At 45.5% G+C, this 17,967-nt stretch overlaps 1 protein-coding gene and 1 pseudogene across 1 annotated transcript; one reads left to right on the top strand and one right to left on the bottom strand.

Moving 5' to 3' along the window:
* The first annotated feature begins 4,353 nt into the window (after nucleotides 1-4,353).
* On the top strand, nucleotides 4,354-16,794 carry Adgrf3 (adhesion G protein-coupled receptor F3). Its single transcript, XM_008834998.2, has 14 exons — nucleotides 4,354-4,437; nucleotides 6,895-6,955; nucleotides 7,070-7,210; nucleotides 7,621-7,797; nucleotides 8,291-8,506; nucleotides 9,565-9,774; nucleotides 10,581-10,724; nucleotides 10,912-11,108; nucleotides 11,504-11,683; nucleotides 12,639-14,015; nucleotides 14,878-14,919; nucleotides 15,006-15,068; nucleotides 15,487-15,539; nucleotides 16,517-16,794. Exons 1-14 carry the CDS (start codon nucleotides 4,354-4,356, stop codon nucleotides 16,539-16,541), a joined length of 2,970 nt encoding a protein of 989 aa, XP_008833220.1. The 3' UTR covers nucleotides 16,542-16,794.
* On the bottom strand, nucleotides 5,796-6,282 carry LOC103735657 (annotated as a pseudogene).
* Nucleotides 16,795-17,967: the final 1,173 nt, after the last annotated feature.

Raw genomic sequence — 17,967 nt, 5'->3', positions numbered from 1 at the left:
CTTTTTTGTCTGGCACTTTTCTGATTCCCTTTCACAAGAAGCCTTGTGATTATACTGACTTCAGATAACTCAGGATAATTATCCTATCTCAAGCTTCAATAAGCTCTGAAAATCCCTTTTGCCATGTAAAGTTACACAGACACTGGCGCTAGGAATTAAAATATAGGCATCTGTCGGGCGTGGTGGTGCACACCTTTAATCCCAGCACTCAGGAGGCAGAGGCAGGTGGATCTCTGTGAGTTCAAGGCCAGCCTGGTCTACATAGTGAGTTCCAGGACAGCTGGGGCTACAGGGAGACCCTGTCTCTAAAAGACAAAAAAAAAGACCCCCCGTGTGTGTGTGTGTGTGTGTGTGTGTGCATCTTTGAGTGTCATTACTGTATCTACCACAGGCTCTGTAGTGTGATTCAAATGACAGAGAAGGGGCTGGAGAGATAACTCAGCAGTTAAGAGCACCGGCTGCTCTTGCAAGAGGACCCAGATTCAGTTCCCAGTACCCACATAGTGGCTAACAACCATCTGTAACTCCAGTTCCAGGGGAGTCAATGCCCTCTTCTGGTCTCCACTTGGATTGAATGCACGTGGTACACTTAAAGACCTGCAGGCAAAACACTCATACACGTAAAATAAAAATAAATAAATAAATGAACAAACATTTTTTAATGATGGAGGAAAAGACCAATCAATTTGAAGACAGACTAATAGAAATGATCTAGTATGAACGACAGAGGAAAAATATGGAAAGCTGACGTGAGGCACTGTGGCCTATGAAAAACACTCAGGCTAGTGTTTGTGTTCTTAGTATGCCAAAGGAGAAGAAAGAATGCAGCTCAGAAAACAAAATATTCGAAGAAGTAATAGTTAAATGTCCAGGTTTGATGAAAGTCCTAAGTCTACAAATGCAAAAATCTTGGTGAATCCAAAATAAGGTTAAGTCCAAACTTAGAAACATTAAGCCTCCTAAAAGCTAAAGCCAGAACATGTCTTGAAAGCAGGCATGGAAAAATGATGTAGCACTTACAAAGGAACATCAGTAAAATGGCAGTGGACTTTGTATCAGAAACCAGGAAAGACAGAACATTTAAAAAAAATATTGCTAAGATCATATAATTAAACTTATTCACTTTATTGATGAGAAGCCAGAGGTATAGAAAAATAAAGGGCGGCCGTACAATGCCAACATTACAATTACCTGACTAAAAAAGCCTGACTCTTAAATTTAGGGATTTGGGGGGGTATTTATTTTTTTTATTTTATGTGTATGTGTGTATTGCCTGCATGTAGGTAAGTGCACCCATGTCGTGCAATGCCCACAGAGGATAGAAGAGGCTGTTGGATCCCCTGGAATTGGAGTTACAGACAGTTGTTAGCTGCCATATGGGTGTGGGATTCAAACCCAAGTCTTCTGCAAGAACAACCAGTGTTCTTAACCACTGAGCCATCTCTCCAGCCCCTCATTTAGTATCTTTTTATGCTTAGAGTAGCAAAGTAAGGTTCCCAGGAAGCAAGATCAGGTGCCCCAGTCACAAGACAGAAGAACACAGTGAGTTTGCCAAAGTTAATTAAAAGGCATTAGTCCTGGGAACTGGAGAGATGGCTCTGTTGTTAAGAGCACTGGCTGTTCTTGCAGAAGATCTGGGTTGTTACCACCCACATAGTGGCTAACAAGTTCCAGGGGAATCCGATGCCCTCTTCTGACCTCCTCAGGCATTGCATGACACGAGTGCACCTACCTACATGCAAGCAATACACTCAGACACATAAAAAATAAAAATAATAAGTAAAATATTTTTTAAGTCATTAGTTACAGAGCATGATGGCACACACCTGTAATCCCAGCACTCAGGAGGCAGAGACAGGCAGACCTCTGTGAGTTTGAGGCTAGCCTGGTCTACATAGCGAGTTCCAGGCTAGCTGGGACTACAGGGACCCTGTCTTAAAAATGACCATTAAAAGGTCATTAGTCCAGATTCTGTCCATTTTATAAAAGTCATTCCTACAATATAGTAATTGTCTTGAATCAGAAAGCTTATTAGTTCAGTATCTTAAGATAATGACTGCTTCTCTACCATCCCAGGCACACTGGCTTCTCTTAGCCCATGTTAAAACATATTTCTTGGGATGGAGAGATGTCTCAGCAGTTAAAAGCACCTACTGCTCTTACAGAGGACCTGAGTTTGGATCCTAGCACCCACATCAGGTGGCTCACAACTACCTGTAATTCCAGCTCTAGGGGATCCAATGTCCTCTTCTGGTACCAGCATTTATGTGTACATGCCCATACACATAACTAAAAAACCAAGAATAAATGCTTTTATTTATGTGTATGTGTGTATTGCCTGCATATAGGTAAGTGCACCCATGCTGTGCAATGCCCGCAAAGGACAGAAGAGGCTGTCAGAACTGGAGTTAAGGACAGTTGTTAGCTGCCATGTGGGTGCTGGGATTCAAACCCGGGTCTTCTGCAAGAACAGTCAGTATTCCTAACCACTGAGCCATCTCTCCAGCCCCCAAGAATAAATGCTTTTAATGTGTTTATTTACCTTCACATAACAAGCTTGACATATTAAGTTCAACCAAAATGCAAAATAATTTAAATACTAAAATCTGCCATGGTTTGAATGTAGCCCTCCAAATTCATGTGTTAGAAACTGAACCTCTTTTTAATTATGCTAACTGACAGGACTTTACCAAGTGATTCTGTCATGGGAGCTCTGCCCTCATGAATGAACCAATATTGTGATCACAAGAATGAGTTCCAGGACAGCTCAGGCTACAGGGAGACCCTGTCTCAAAATAAATAAATAAATAAATAAATAAATAAATAAATAAATAAATAAACAAACAAATAAATAAAATAAAAGACCAAAAAAATAAAGAATGAGTTGATTATTGAATGGTGGCTCACACTTGCAATCCCAGTACTTGGGAGGTTGAGGCAGAAAGGTCATGTGTTCAAGGCCAGACCCTGTTGTTTTTTATTAATTTTATTTATTTATTGGTTTTATTTGTTTGTTTTTGAGACAGGATCTCCCGGTAGCCCCAGCTGGCCTGGAACTTCTTGTGTAGACAGGCTGGCCTCAAACTCAGAGATTTACCTTCCTCTGCCTCTCCTGTGCTTGGATTAAAAGCAAACACAACCATGCCTGGCTCAAACTCTTTTTTTTTTTTTTTTTTTTTTTTAAATCAGGGTCTTGCCTGGTGTGGTGGCACATGCCTTTAATCCCAGCATGCAGGAGGACAGAGACAGGCGGATCCCTGTGAGTTCGAGGTCAGCCTGTGTACATAGCAGGTTCCAGGCCAGTTGGGCCTATAGGGGGGTTGTCTCAAAAAAACAAAAAAAAAATAAAAAAGAGTTTGGCCCTCTGTCCCCTCAGAGTGTTTTCTCATCACACCATGCCCCTGCCACAATACAGCTCAGTGTAAAGACCCTCACAAAACAGAACCCCTCGGTCTTGGACTTCCTATCCCCCAGACCAATGAGCCAAATAAATTTATATTTTTTTCTTAATTTCTTATTTTGTCTTTTAAATTTTTTTGCTTTATTTTTATTTTATGTGTATTTGTATATTTCATGCATGTATGCAAGTATACCTATGTCATACAATGCCCTCAGAGGACAGAAGAGGGTATCAGATTCCCTGGAACTGGAGTTACAGACAGCTGTTGGCTACCATGTGGGTTCTGGTATTTGAACCCGGGTCTCCTGCAAGAATAGTCTGTGGTCTTAACCCCTGAGCCATCTCTTCAGCCCCATAAATTTATATTTGTTACAAATTATCCAGCCCAAGGCATTCTGTTATAGCAGCATCAAGGACTAAGGAAGAGTCTTCAATAGAGCAGGAATTGGTTCTCTCTTTCCACCATGTGGATTCCAGAGATTGAACTCAGGTCATCAGGGTTGGTGGCAAGCACCCTTACCCTCTGAGTCATCTCATCTGGCCCCTTTTGTTTTCTTTTATAACTTTGGGACTTTGATCAATGATCTGTCTGGAAGAATTCTAAAATAATCCAGGCTTCCTAGATCCCAGGGAACATGACTGAACCTGGCTCTTTGACCTAATACTGATTAGTACCTGAGATTCCTAAGTCCTCTCCTACTTTTAGGGTCCTTTGTCTTGAGCCCAGGGGAACCCAGATACACTTCTCTCACAGAGTCCTATGGGCTCCAGGTGGCCCAGATGACCTGGAAGCACATTTGACTGAGTCAAGGGCTGTGGCACTTCCTCTGTAAAGCCAACGCTGATTCCCTCCATTCTTCCTTGCCATCTGCACCCTGTTCTGCCAACTCTCAGGGGAGGAAATTTGCATCATGCAGTAGGTGAAGGGCTCTTAGGGATTGCTCCAGCAAGCTATGGCTTCTCCGGCTGTGCCACAGCTGCTCCTGGCCATGACTCTTCCCTTGCTGTGGTCACCAGTTGCCCCCACAGCCCAACCAGTAAGTACTGGGGTGAGGGCCCTGGGAAGATTTGCAGAAGCTGCAAAGGAGCCTCAGTTGTAAGAGACCACAAGGTGTGGGATGAAAGGACTTAAGGAGGGAAAAGGCTGAAGGAAAGGGACTGGCTTGTTTTAAGCAGCCAGCCTTCCTATGCAGGATGAAGGGACATTTCCGTTTCTTCACTTCATGCTTGTGAAGTCCAAGGTACCTTCTACACTTTGGATAAAGTCTCTTTTGGTCATGCTGGAAATTTAAAATGAAATGAAAAGAAAAGCTTTCCAAATTTGGAAGCTACTGGCACAGAGGGTGGGAGAGCTTCTGAGGAAAAGCAGCAGAGCCTAGATTTGTATTTTTTAAATCAATGTTTACAGATCTATATCTCTAAATCACTATCTCCAAATCTAAATCCATACCTGTATCTATCTCTAAGTCTATATCTTTGTCAATAGCTAAGTCTAGATGTATTTATCTGATTTTATTTATTTATTTATTTGTTTTTATTTAATGAAATGGAACTGCTATGTTGTCCAGGCTGGTCTTGAACTCCTGAGTTTAACTGATCCTCCTGCTTCAGCTTCTCAAATGCTGAGATCACAAGCATGGTCCACCATGCCTGGCTTCCCCCTGGTTTTATTTACTTTTTTATATTTTGGGATCTGCTTGTTATTGTTGTTGACTTTTTGAGATAAGGGCTATCTCTGTAGCCCATGCTGCCTGAAACACATTATGTAGCCCAGGCTGACCTATACTCACTGCAATCCTGCTTTAGCCTCCCAAGTGCTGGGATTGCAAGTGCACTACTACCTGGTTTTATTTATTTATTTTTTGAGTTTTTAAATGAGTCTAATGAAGAATTTTTTAGGAAGGTAACTGCTTTTGATGTCATTTAAAAAGTTACATTTCTTAATGCTGTATAATAAAAATAATGTTAGAGAACACAGTTAAAAGCTTCTTTCTGCCAGGCATGGTGGTGCATGCCTTTAATCCCAGTGTTTGGCAGGCAGAGGCAGGCGGATCTCTGTGAGTTCAAGACTAGCCTGGTCTACATAGCAGAATTCCAGGTTCAGTTGGAGTTACAGCAGGGAGACCCTGTCTCAAAAAGACAAAAAAAAAAAAATCTTTCTGCTGGAATTCTCAGATAATATAGCATAGTGTTGTCATTTTTGCAATGCTAGAAGTCTCTTCTATATTCACTTCAAAAAGCAATGAGTGTCTGGACATGGTGGTGCATACCTTTAGTCCCAGCACATGGGAGGCAGAGGCAGGTGGATCTCTGTGACAGAGAGACCCAGTTAAAAAAAAAAAAAAAAAGCAATGAATAACAGAAGACAGCATTTAAAAAGTCACTTTTTCTCTATTCATTCAGTAGTATTGCCAGTATTATTACCATGACAGACTAGTTTCCACTTTATCCACTTTATTTATTTTTTTTTTGAGACAGGGTCTCCCAGTAGCCCCAGCTAGCCTTGAACTCACTATGTAGACCAGGCTGGCTTTGAACTCACAGAGATCCACTTGCCTCTGCCTCCCAAGTGCTGAGATTAAAGGCGTGCGCCACCACACCAGGCTTACTTCCTCCACTTTAACAAGCTCTGTCACCTCTCTTAATTCAATATCACTCAGTGTAAAAGTCCACACAGTATTGAAGAATCTGTGTTTAGAGAGCCCCTGAAATTGACTCTGTTCCTGACCCTCTGAGCCAATGCTGAATGTATGTCCTTATCAAACTGAAGTTGAGCTTGAGGGGCAAGGGGGGGTGGAGGTCTGCTGAATCTGTATGAGCTTATTGAGACTCTCTTGAAGACTGGTTCCCAAAGTTGTATTTCTGTATGACTGATATGCCATGGTTCAGAAGGAAGCAATTGTTTTTTCTTGGGCTTGCATTGATATCTGGAGGGAAGGTACGTGCTAGACCACCTGTCAGCTGCTGAAACTATCTGTGGCCCTACAACCTGGCCTTAGACAGATATGTACACGAGATTTTGAGAGGAAGGAGTGGTTAATACACTGAAACCTAAGACTGCAGAAAAATGCTGCCTCCTGCTCACTCTCATGTCAAATCCTTGAAAGGAATAAAGTCCCCAACCCTCAGGGCTCAACCACCTCTGCCCAGCCTCCCTTCTGGAGCTCTGGACCCAGCCACTTCAGTTAGCCTAGAGGCCCAGGGACAGGTAAATTCAGGAAGGAGCTAAGCAAAGTATGTTGACTCCCAGGGTGTGCTTGGTTCCTGGTTTCATGTGGCAATGCTAGCCCTGGCAGAGTCCCTAGAATTGTGTCCTTGTCCTCGCTTTTGAAAGCCTTCCCTCCCGACAGATATATACACTTGATTTCTGGCCTACAGAAGTGCTTCCAAGAGACCAAGTCTTGCCAGAGTAGCCAGGCTGGCCCTGAGGTGCTTGAAAGGAATTTGGGACCAGCCTCTCATCAGCAGTCTCTCCTCTGTACTCTCTGTTCCAGGAACTGAGTCAGGCTGGAGAGGAATCTGGGCAGCAACTGGACCAGGAAAATGGAGCAGGGGGTGAGTGTGAGGACAATGGAAACAGGGCAGGAAAGATGCAGGATGGGTATAGCGAGGTATGCAGCGAGAGGATAGGCTCATAGCCTCTCCTCTGGCTGTACTCTGCTTCTATAGAAACCATCCTGGTCTCCGGCTATGCACATCTGGAATTTGCAAGTAGGATCTGGCCACAGGCACTCTCCAGGAACCTTACTCTCCTTGCTGCCTCCACTTCGTTTATCCCAAGAAAACTTACTGGTCTCAGCCTCACAACAAGTAACAGTTGCTTGGGAACGGGATTCAGACATAATGGTGCACAGCTTCCCAGCTCTCCAGCCAGCTTGTCTGAGATGCAGTGACCTCTCCCTATTTCCTGAGGGCTACTGGATTCTTTCTCCCTGGCCCTTCTCCTTCCTCACCACCCCACCAGACATACTCCTCCTTCCTGCTCATGCCCCAATCTTCTGAGTTGGGTAGAGAGTCCAAAGGTCCCATGGGATGCCTTTGCCCAGCATGGCCTCTGCTGCTCTGAGTGCTGGTTGCAGAGGGAAGACTCACTGGGTGGGTGGTGTGACTTCCTGGGACTTTGGAGTTGATGTCAGCCAGGCCTGAAGCCTCTCAGGTACCAAACAGTTGCTGGCCCCAAAGCCTAGTTCTCTTGTCCTGCCTATCATTTTCTATCACAGAGTGTCATGTGGACCACCAGGGGTGGAGCTACTGTACTTGCAGCTTGGGCTACCAGTGGAACTCCACACTTTGCTCACATTTCCCTTCCTGCACTAATCACAGTTCAGACCTTGATCCTTGCCACTGTCGGATCTTCCATGATCCTGTCCCCAGCTACTGCCAGTTGCTGCCACCTGGTGAGTAGAGTTAGCAAGTTGGAAACTAGTATCCTCAAGTGAAAAGAAGCTCACTCTGGGTTTTGTTTTTGTTTTTGTTTTCACTGAACCTATATTTCTGTCAGCTGGCCCAAGCCCAGCTGCTTCTCCGGCTGGGCAAAAAAACAAGCTATCACAGCAAGTCACTGGACCTGAGATTAGGACTTGAATAATGAGATCTGTGAATGGGCCCCTGGAGTCAAAGAGACAAGGGGAGGACCCATCTTGAAGCAACTCTAGCAGCCCCAATTTCCTGGGGAGGGGAAGTCGTGAGCCACAGGTCTCCCTCTTTAGTTCTCAATGGAAGGTCTGCCAGGCTGAGATGTAGCAACCTCATCCCTACAGAGATGAGAAGGAAATTAGACAGGGAGGGCTGTGGAGGGACAGGCCTCAGAAGATAAAAAAGGGAAATTGCTTAGTTGCCAACTTGCCTTGAGACCCTTCTCCAGCCCCTTTCTCTTTTACTTCCCTGCAGTCCCTGCAAACCTGACTCTGGGCTCCCACCTGCAGATGCCTGGGAACACGCTGAATATCACTCTCTTCATGAGCCAGGAGGCCACTAACCTGAGATGGTTCTTGAAGCACCCAAACCGCAAACTCATCCTCCTATGGCCTGGGACAAATGTGTTCCAGACTTACAAACAGGGCCAGGCTGGCCTTAGTGTCACCCACGTATCCTACCACTGGACAGGTAGTCCTAAACAGTATTCTTTCTCTGCCTTTTCTTTTTCTTTCCCTTTTCTTCTTTCTCCTTTTCCTCTGCTTCCTTTCCACTTCTTCCTCTCATTCCTCCTTCCCCTCTCTTCTGTTATTTCCATTCCATTCATCTCTTCCTTACTCTTCATTTGTTGGGTGAAGCAAAGCCTAAGAGACCCATTATAGTGTGGGAAAAAAAAAATTATATATATATATATATTGAGACAGAATCTCCCTGTAGCCCCAGCTGGTCTGGCCTTGATCTCACAGAGATCTACCTGCCTCTGCCTCCTGAGTACTGGGATTAAAGACCTGTGCCACCACGCCTGGCTGGAAAACAAAAACAAAAACCCAAAACTTTAAAACTGCCACTTGTTTCCACTGTGGTCTGGGGATTTCTGGGATTCTTTCATGGCTTCACAAAAACTAAACAGTTGTCCTAATAATATTAAGATGTCAAAAAAGCTGGGCATGGTGGCGCACGCCTGTGAGACTTTGTACCAACTAACAAAGAGACCCTGCCCCAAATAAGGTGGAAGATTAGGATGGATACCTGAGAGTATACTCTGACCTCCACCTATGTCATGGCATGTGCCCACCTGCACACACACATGAACACATAAACTCTTGCCTCCCCATCACATACACACACAAGATAAGTGAAAAAATGTCAGTCTTATGATTATGTTAGTGTTTTTCATTAAGATATTTCTGTTAAAAGAGAAAAGACTAGTGTTTGTCTAGCCGCTCCATGATGGGCAGCGTGAGAAGGGCATATACTATAGGGAATGAGGCTCACCTTAGAATTCATACATACTGGCTAGGATGGAGAGCTTAGGAGCCTCTTCTTCTGATCTCTTCTTCCTTTTGGGGGCAGAGAATGTCTTCTGAAAGGGCTATCCTGGGACCTTTGTGACTGGGGGTAAGCTCTAGATGGTGAGCAGAGGAGGGGAGCAAGCAGGAGGCTTGGGCTGTGGCTTGAAAAGCAGTGGAGACCTGGTATGCAGGCAGTCCTGAGGGACCCTCCAGGTACAAGTGGGTGTATGTCTACAGGTAAGTACATAAGCATTTTCGAGGCCCAGGGATTCAGGTGGAATCTGTACCAGGAGGTGCAGGTGCCCTTGGAAGAAAAAGAAGTGACTCGACTTCCAGACCAGCTGTCCATCTCCTGTGCCACCTCCCCGGGCTTCCAGCTGAGCTGCTGCATCCCCAGAACAAACGTGGCCTACATTGCTGCCTGGAGTCCCAATAAGGACAGTCAAGGTAGGAGGTGGTCAGAGGCGACAAGTGCGGCTGGTCTCCTCCAGGCAGCTGAGTCCTCAGCTCTCCAGCAGTAGGCTCAGTTCAGGCTGGGAGTTGGGTGTCTAAGCATTATTTTCACCCCATCAGAGCAATGCCAGTTCAGGTGATGATAGTACAACTACACATGTGGACAACTTTCTGCAAAATTCTTTCATCCATACACTCCTTAACTCTTGCAGTAAATTCCATGAAGTTAAGCCTGGTCTACATAGGGAGTTCAAAAAAACAAAACAAACAAACAAACAAAAAAAGAAAAGAAATTCCATTAAGTTAGTTTGATAATCCCCCTTTTTTAAAAAAATGAGGAAACTGGTGGCTGGAAATATAGTTCAGTGGTTAAGAGCACTTGTTTCTCAATACCCATGTTGGCTGGTTCACAACCTCCTGTAACTCCAGCTCCAGGGGATCTAGCTCCCTCTTCTAGACTCTCTGGGTACCTGCAGTCATGTACCTGTACTCACACAGACACATACACATGTATATAACTAAAAATAAAACATTACAAAAAACAACGTCACTCTATTAGCAAGACTGATTTTTTTTTTAATGAAGAAACTGTGGAAACTGAGTCCCAAGGCTAGAAATCCCCCAAGATACCCTTCAGCAAAAACCAAGTTCCGTACTCAGCAGTTGGCTACTGACATACCACTCAGCTCTTCTACTGCTTCATCTTCTAACTAGACACTCTGAAATGGCATGTGTGGGCCTGCTCAGCTCTCACCTGCTCTGGCCAGTGATTTTACCTTTCTTGTCTCTTCCACCCACAGCTTCCATGCACAATACATCAGACTCTCAATGCCTTGTGCTGGCTGTTCAGCACTGCCCAGCAGCTGACACCACATACACTTGTACCCTTCAGAGCCAGAATGTGACTCCTCTCATGGCTCCTGTCTCTGTCACCATCATCCAGGGTATGTGGGACTTGGGGTCCAGTGGGTTGACCTCTCAGTGGCTTGCTCTTGGAACACAGGGCATCCTCCTTGATGTTCCTCTGCCTTGGGTCACTGAGCCAGGTCCAAGAGGCGGTCCTGCACATGTTTCAGCCCAAACAAAGGCTGGATTGTGGCTTTTGAGTCCTCTCTGATCATCCTTCTTCAGATGGAGATACCACCTGCCCTGAGGACTTCTCAGTTGTTGCCTGGAATGTCACCAAAGCTGGCCATGTGGCTCAGGCCCCATGTCCCATGAATAAGAGGGGCATGATAAAGAGGTCCTGTTGGTCTGATGGGGTCTGGGGGCCCATTCAGAACAGCTGCACAGAGGGGAGCATTCTAATCTTGTGTCAGGAAGCCCAGGTAAAGCTGCTACCCCCATGTCTCCCAGATAGCCCACACCTGCCCGTTTAACTCTCTCCCTCCTTCCCTCAGAACACAGATTTAGGATCCTTTCCTGGGACCAACCTACCTATTATTTAGCTTCTCTCACCTGGAGCCCTAGCAAAGTTAGGAAGGAGGAATGGGTTCTCCAGGGACCATAGGGGTGGGATGCTTTGCTCAAACAGTCCCATCAAATATCTATCTCCTAACATTGTCACCAGTTCTACCATGTGCCTATGCACTCCTCCCTCTGCTTCCTGCTCCCCTGAGGGGTGTGGAGCAGAAGGGCAAGGAGTTGGGTGGGAAGAGGAGGAGGTGACCCCTTCCTGGTGAGGATTCTTCCACAACCATTTTCCCACTGTCTTGTCTGTCAGCTGCTGCTGGCAGGCCAGGGGAAGCCTGATGAGGAGGTGCCATTTATCCTGAGTCAGCTACGAGGGCAGGTGAAGGTAGCCAGCACCCCCTCTGACTTATGGGAACTGCTGCACATTGTGACCATACTGGCTGAGGTGGTGGTAGAGAAAAGAATGGAGCTGACAGGCCGTGCCCTGAAGGTAAGATCTCTGAGCCACACTGGAAACCAACTGCACAGTAGAGGGTGGAATCTCTCCCATAGGACACTTTGCCCTTCTGACATTATGTGGGCAGCCCAACAGGGACCTTTTTAGAATCCAGGAGTCTGCTCCTGGTCCCTCTCTGCCGTTAGTCTCCAAAGCCATGGAATGTGAAGGCCTTATGCTGGGGACACAGAGGCTGAAGGCAGGAAGGGGTGAGGCATGAGTACAAAGACACACACGGCACACAGAAATGTGAATATCACACACACATACATATACACTGCACACGCACGATACCCATATGGAAACACTCAAACACACTTGACATTGCTGTACCTACCTGATTTAAGAATACCGATAGGGCAGGACATGATAGTTTACACCTTTAATCCCGGCACTCAGGAAGCAGAGGCAGGCAGGTGAATAATTGAGAGTTTGAGGTCTACATATATAATATTTACATAGTGAGTTCCAGCTCAGCCAGAGCTACATAGTGAGACTCTGTCTCAAAAAAAAAAAAAGAAAGAATGATATCACATACCTTTATTGTCTGCAACTATACTGCAAATATGGCTGCATAGACCTGGTGTAGCTCTCAACTTCAGAATATGGTACTCCCTGCCACTGGCCACCACTCAGCATTGCAGAGCTGGAAGGGTTAAGGAATTGAAAAAGAGTCCTCTTAGGACCTGGGAGGCCACAAGTGATGGAAAGGGAAAATGATTCATCAGGCAGAATGTCTGGGTATGGATCAGGAGACCACATTCCTGAGATGCCCCAGGTGACTGGGCAGCATTCCATTCTTGCAGTCTGGAAAGGCTCTTTCACAGGCCTATCTCCCCTTTTCTCTCTAGTCCTGGGTTTTATCTTTGATTAGGAAGAGCAGGGGAGAAGGTCTGTGGGCCCCTGTACACTCGGTGAATCACATTTCTCCTCCTGTTGGGCACTGTAGGATCTCCTGGAAACCACAGACAACATTCTGGATGTGAACACCAGCTCTCTGTGGACCCTGGCCCAGGCCGAGAAGCCCTCGATGGGCTCAGATTTCCTGCAGGCTGTGGAGATCTTGGTACACAGCTTGAGCCCACAGCAGCATCCTTTCTCCTTTACCACATCTAATCTACAGATACAGAGCCAGCTCTTCAGACACACCTCTTCTCCTGGCTACAATATGTCCTTTTCCACCGGGGCCCTCCTGAAGGTACAGATCCCCTGGTACTCACTGGCTCCATTGGTCCACAATGGAACCAACATCAGTATTACTAGCCTGGTACTGCAAAAACTGGACCATCTCCTGCCCTTAAACTATATACAAGGGCTAGGGAATGCCCCATATACCACTCCTGGTTTGGTACTTGTCATCGCCATCATAGCAGATGGCCAGGCCTTCACCCAGGCAGAGGTCATCATAGACTTTGAGGACATGAATGGAACCCTACACTGTGTCTTTTGGGACCACAGTCTCTTCAAGGGCCACGGGGGCTGGTCCAATGAAGGGTGCCAGGCACAGGCAGCCGGAGCTGTCACTCAATGCATCTGCCAGCATCTCACTGCCTTCTCCATCCTCATGTCCCAACACACTGTCCCAGAAAGTCCTATCCTGAACCTGCTAGGGCAGGTGGGCCTGGGAGCTTCCATCCTGGCATTGCTCCTGTGCCTGGGTGTGTATAGGCTGGTATGGAGAGTGGTGGTACGGAACAAAGTCGCCTTCTTCCGCCACGCTGCCCTGTTTAACATGGTGATCTGTTTGCTGGCTGCAGACACATGCTTCCTAGGAGCCCCATTCCTTCCTCAGGGGTACAGCAGCCCACTCTGCCTGGCCACTACCTTCCTGAGCCACTTTTTCTACCTGGCCACTTTTTTCTGGATGTTAGCACAGGCCCTGGTGCTGGCCCACCAGTTGCTTTTTGTCTTCCATCAGCTGTCTAAGCACTTAGTTCTCTCACTGATGGTGATCCTGGGCTACCTGTGTCCACTGGGGTTTGCAGGTGTCACCCTGGGCCTCTACCTGCCCCAAGGGAAATACCTGTGGGAGGGGAAATGCTTTTTGAATGTGAATGGAGTCAGGCTGCACATGTTCAGTGAGCCAGTGCTGGTCATTGTCTTTGTGAATGGGCTGGTACTTGCCATAGCTGTGCTGAAGTTGCTGAGACCTTCACTGTCAGAGGGGCCCCCAGTGGAGAAGCGCCAAGCTCTTGTGGGAGTGCTCAAAGCCCTGCTTATTCTCACACCTGTCTTTGGCCTCACCTGGGGACTAGGTGTGGCCACTCTATTAGACCAAGTCTCCGAAGTCCCTCACTACATCTTCACCATTCTCAACAGCCTCCAGGTAGGTGGCAGGGGCCAGGGGTGGCTGTGCTGGTTGGCCTTTCAGATAGTTTCTTAGTCAATGCCAATCACCAGGTTTGGAATTTTAGAAGAATTGGGATCAGATCCCAGTTCCTCCACTGCCTCTCTGGATAACTTTGGACAAATTACACAGCTTTTCTGAGCTTTGATTTTTCTTATCTATAAAATCATACCTGATATTGTCAGAGAGGAAATTGTCAGTACCCAATCTTTAAAAAAAAATATTTTCTTATTTTCATTTTATGTGTATGTGTGTATTGCCTGCATGTAGGTAAGTGCACCCATGTTGTGCAATGCCCGTGGAGGACAGACAAGACTGTCGGATCCCCTGGAACTGGAGTTACGGAAAGTTGGTAGCTGCCATGTGGGTGCTAGGATTCGAACCCGGGTCTTCTGCAAGAACAGTGTTCTTAACCGCTGAGCTATCTCTCCAGCCCCAGTACCCAATCTTTTGATATCCACTTTATAACCTTAACAATAAGAAAGGCACCAGAGGGGTCAGCAGGTAAAGGTGCTGCTGCCAAGCCTGATGATCTGAGTTCCATCCCTGGGACCCCCATGGTGGAAGGAGAGAACTAACTCCTACAAGTTGGTTCTGCATGTGTACTCTGTGTGTGTGTGTGTGTGTGTGTGTATGTAATAAATGTAATTTTTTAAAAAATAAAGGCACCAGAAATGGATTCTATACACCAAGTGATGCCAATGTGCACAGAAACTCAGGCAGGCAACTTTAGGATGTGGATTAGACAAAAGGTCTGGAACTCAAGGATGAGGAGAGACAGGCAGTTGATGGGGGCTGCTTCTTTGACCATAACTATTGTCTCCCATGTCACTCTTCCCAGGGTGTCTTCATCTTAGTGTTCGGCTGCCTCACAGACAAGAAGGTGAGTCTGTCCAGCTAGCTCCCATACTGCTAGCAGTCTAGAGGCCAAGATGTGGCAGGCATAACCAGGGCACTTACCTCTTTCAGGTACTAGAGGCCTTAAGCAAACGCTTCTGTGGCACCCAGCCCTCCAACTCTGCCATCTCTCTGGTGAGTTGCTGGCTTCGAAGCCTCAGCTGTCTGTGAGAACAGGCCAGCTGTTCCCCAGCCCTCCTCAGTGGAGATGCACTCAGCTAGGAATGGAGAAATAGGGGTGCTTTTTACAATGAGCAGCTTTCAGGGAGAGCAGACCAGCCAGCATAGTCAGAATGGGATATTAGGGTTCCTGATGACCACCTGGATGCCTGATGACAGTCCTGTCCCTGGTTTCCATCATCTAAAACTCTGTCTCAGGTTAGCATTTTGAAGGAAAAGGTAGAGTGGGGATCCACGTAGCTGATGCCAAAGTTCCAGGAATTACTGTAGCCCTAGAGAAGGGCAGGTGGGGAATGCCAATGGACACAGCTCTTAATGGGTGGGCTGACTATAATAATGATCATCCCAACTGGGTCTTTCCACCTCTTCCTAGGCCACAAATGAAACCTACATCTCAGAACCTGGCAAAAGAAGTGAACATGCCAGGTGAGAGCCAGCTTTCTCTGGAGTAGTGTGAACACTGGAGTGAAGATGGCTATGGCAAGGGCCCCCTGGTCAAGTTCTTTATTTTTCAGTTTTGGGGTTCAAATCCAGAACCTTGCTACCATTATGGTCATGCCTTGTTCTGGCCACATTCTTGACAAGTAGCGACTGTACACAGATCTACCCCAGCCCAGAGTGTGGCTGTTCTTTGGTGGGCCTTAGAGCAGAAGCAAAGCATCAACAAATTGGGACCCAGTTCACTCTGAAAAATCCCTTTCCACAGTACCAAATTTTAAGTTATCCTGAAAACCCCTACACCACCTGTGTGGTGGTGCTTGCTTGTAATCCTGGGTCTCAGGAGGCCAAGGCAGCAGGGTCATGCATTTGAGCCTAGCATGCACTACATAGTGAGATCCAATCCAAACACACAAATAGCAAAACAAACCAACCAACCCTTGCCTTAAGTGAGTTGCCATTGGGGGCTTGATATCCAGAGGGGAGAGCAGTGTACAAAGTTTGGGTAAGGTGTCCTGTCCTCAGACCAAGCTACAGAGTGAGCTTTTATAGAGATTCCAGGTGAACTCATGTTCCCAGTAATCATGCACGTTTGTGATGGCATCTACCAAGCAAATCCCAGGCAATACTCTGAACCTTCTCCCCTTCCAGAGTTCTCCACTCAGGAAAGGCAGACTTTAGTTTCCATCAGTCACACACAGTCCTCTTGCAGCTCACCAGTCCACGGTCCCTAACATATCTAAGCAAGAAAAGCATGGAAAAGGTAGCTAAAGCCTTCCATTAACGTACTGCATAAGACTGCTTTGCTGCAAAAATAATCAACAGGTGTCAAAGTCCAAAAGAATTACAAGTAAAACTGTGCCAGCCAGTTCTTAAGTAACCAATAGTGCATGTTACAGATACAATAGATAAAAAAGGTTTTATTGTAATCAGTGATTTGTTCTCTGGTTATTTCTTTTTAATAGTTATGAAGAAAGGATGAATACTTGATAGGCACCTCTGATCTTCTTAACATTACATTGAAGATGAAGGACTGAATTTGGGGGCTTTGGGGGGGGTCAAGTAATCTATTTACAAAGTTCTGGCTAATATAACTGCTTTTAAAATATAACAAAAATAGGTCATTTACTAGCCTGTGAAGTAGGTGACACATGGCATAGAAAAAACTGCATAGTTAAATTATTAAAGCAGACAATTGAAAATTAATGAAGCTTTTGCAATATTTTTTAAAAATATTTTTTTTAATTTTATGTGTATCAGTGTATTGCCTGCATGTATGTGAGTGCACCCATGTCGTGCAATGCCATGGAGGTCAGAAGAGGGCTTCAGATTCCCCTGGAACTAGTGTTAAGGATGGGTGCTGGGAATCGAACCTAGGTCCTCTGCAAGAGCTGTCAGTGCTCTTAACCACAGAGCCATCTCTCCAGCCCCTGCAATATTCTCTCATACAAGTAGGAAATACATTTATTCAGTCAGACAAGGGAAAAATTTGACCATTTTGTATTACTGACTATAAAAAATACTATTTTAAAAGGTAATGTCACACTTTGGGAAATATTTTACAAGAATAAATTTCCAATTTTACACTTACTTTTATGACCACAATAAAAAGTTGAGCACATATGTATCTGTGCATTTCATGGATGGTTATTAAAACTGATGGCAATTTTAGAACTATTGCATAAAGAATATAATTTTTACCATGGGCTTTTCATGGCCTTATCCTTTGAATAAAATTCAGTGCAATATCAAACAGAATCAAGTTTTGTTACTGTTTAAAATAATCTCTGAAATAGCTATGTGTTTATATCAGTATATTGCTTTTGCAACATATACAATGCTTTATAGCATTTCTTTGCTTACTAGTTCTTTTTATTTTTTGGTCTTTCTTGAGACAGGGTCTCCCTATAGCCCCAGCTGGCCTGGAACTCACTATGTAGACCAGACTGGTCTTGAATTCAGAGATCCACCTGCCTCTCCCTCCCAAGTGCTGGAACTACAGTTGTGTGCCACCACGCCTGGCATGTTTTTTGGTCTTTTTGAGACAGGGTCTCCCTATACCCCAGCTGGCCTGGAACTCACTACGTAGACCAGGCTGGCCTTGAACTCCACCTGCTCTGCCTCCTGAGTGCTGGGATTAAAAGTGTGTGCCATCCATGTTTCTTTTTAAGGTCTAGGAAAAGGTGATGTCCTTCTTTAACTTAAAAAAAATCAGTGTAGAATGTAAGTTTCAGGAGTATATGTATGTGAACAAAGAATTTGAAAAAATTTTGTCTTTAAAAGTTTTAAAGTGGAAGGAAAGGTAACACTGACAAGATGACAAGACATAAGGAAAAATGACAAGTACTGATATTTGAAGGTGACAGGGGTAAGCTAGGATGAGATACAGGACACCAGGACATCTGGCTGAATTAAT

This window comes from Nannospalax galili, unplaced genomic scaffold (assembly GCF_000622305.1).
Source record: "Nannospalax galili isolate Female #2095 unplaced genomic scaffold, S.galili_v1.0 scaffold517, whole genome shotgun sequence".
NCBI classification, from domain to species: domain Eukaryota; kingdom Metazoa; phylum Chordata; class Mammalia; order Rodentia; family Spalacidae; genus Nannospalax; species Nannospalax galili.
This window is presented reverse-complemented; position numbering and strand designations above follow the sequence as displayed.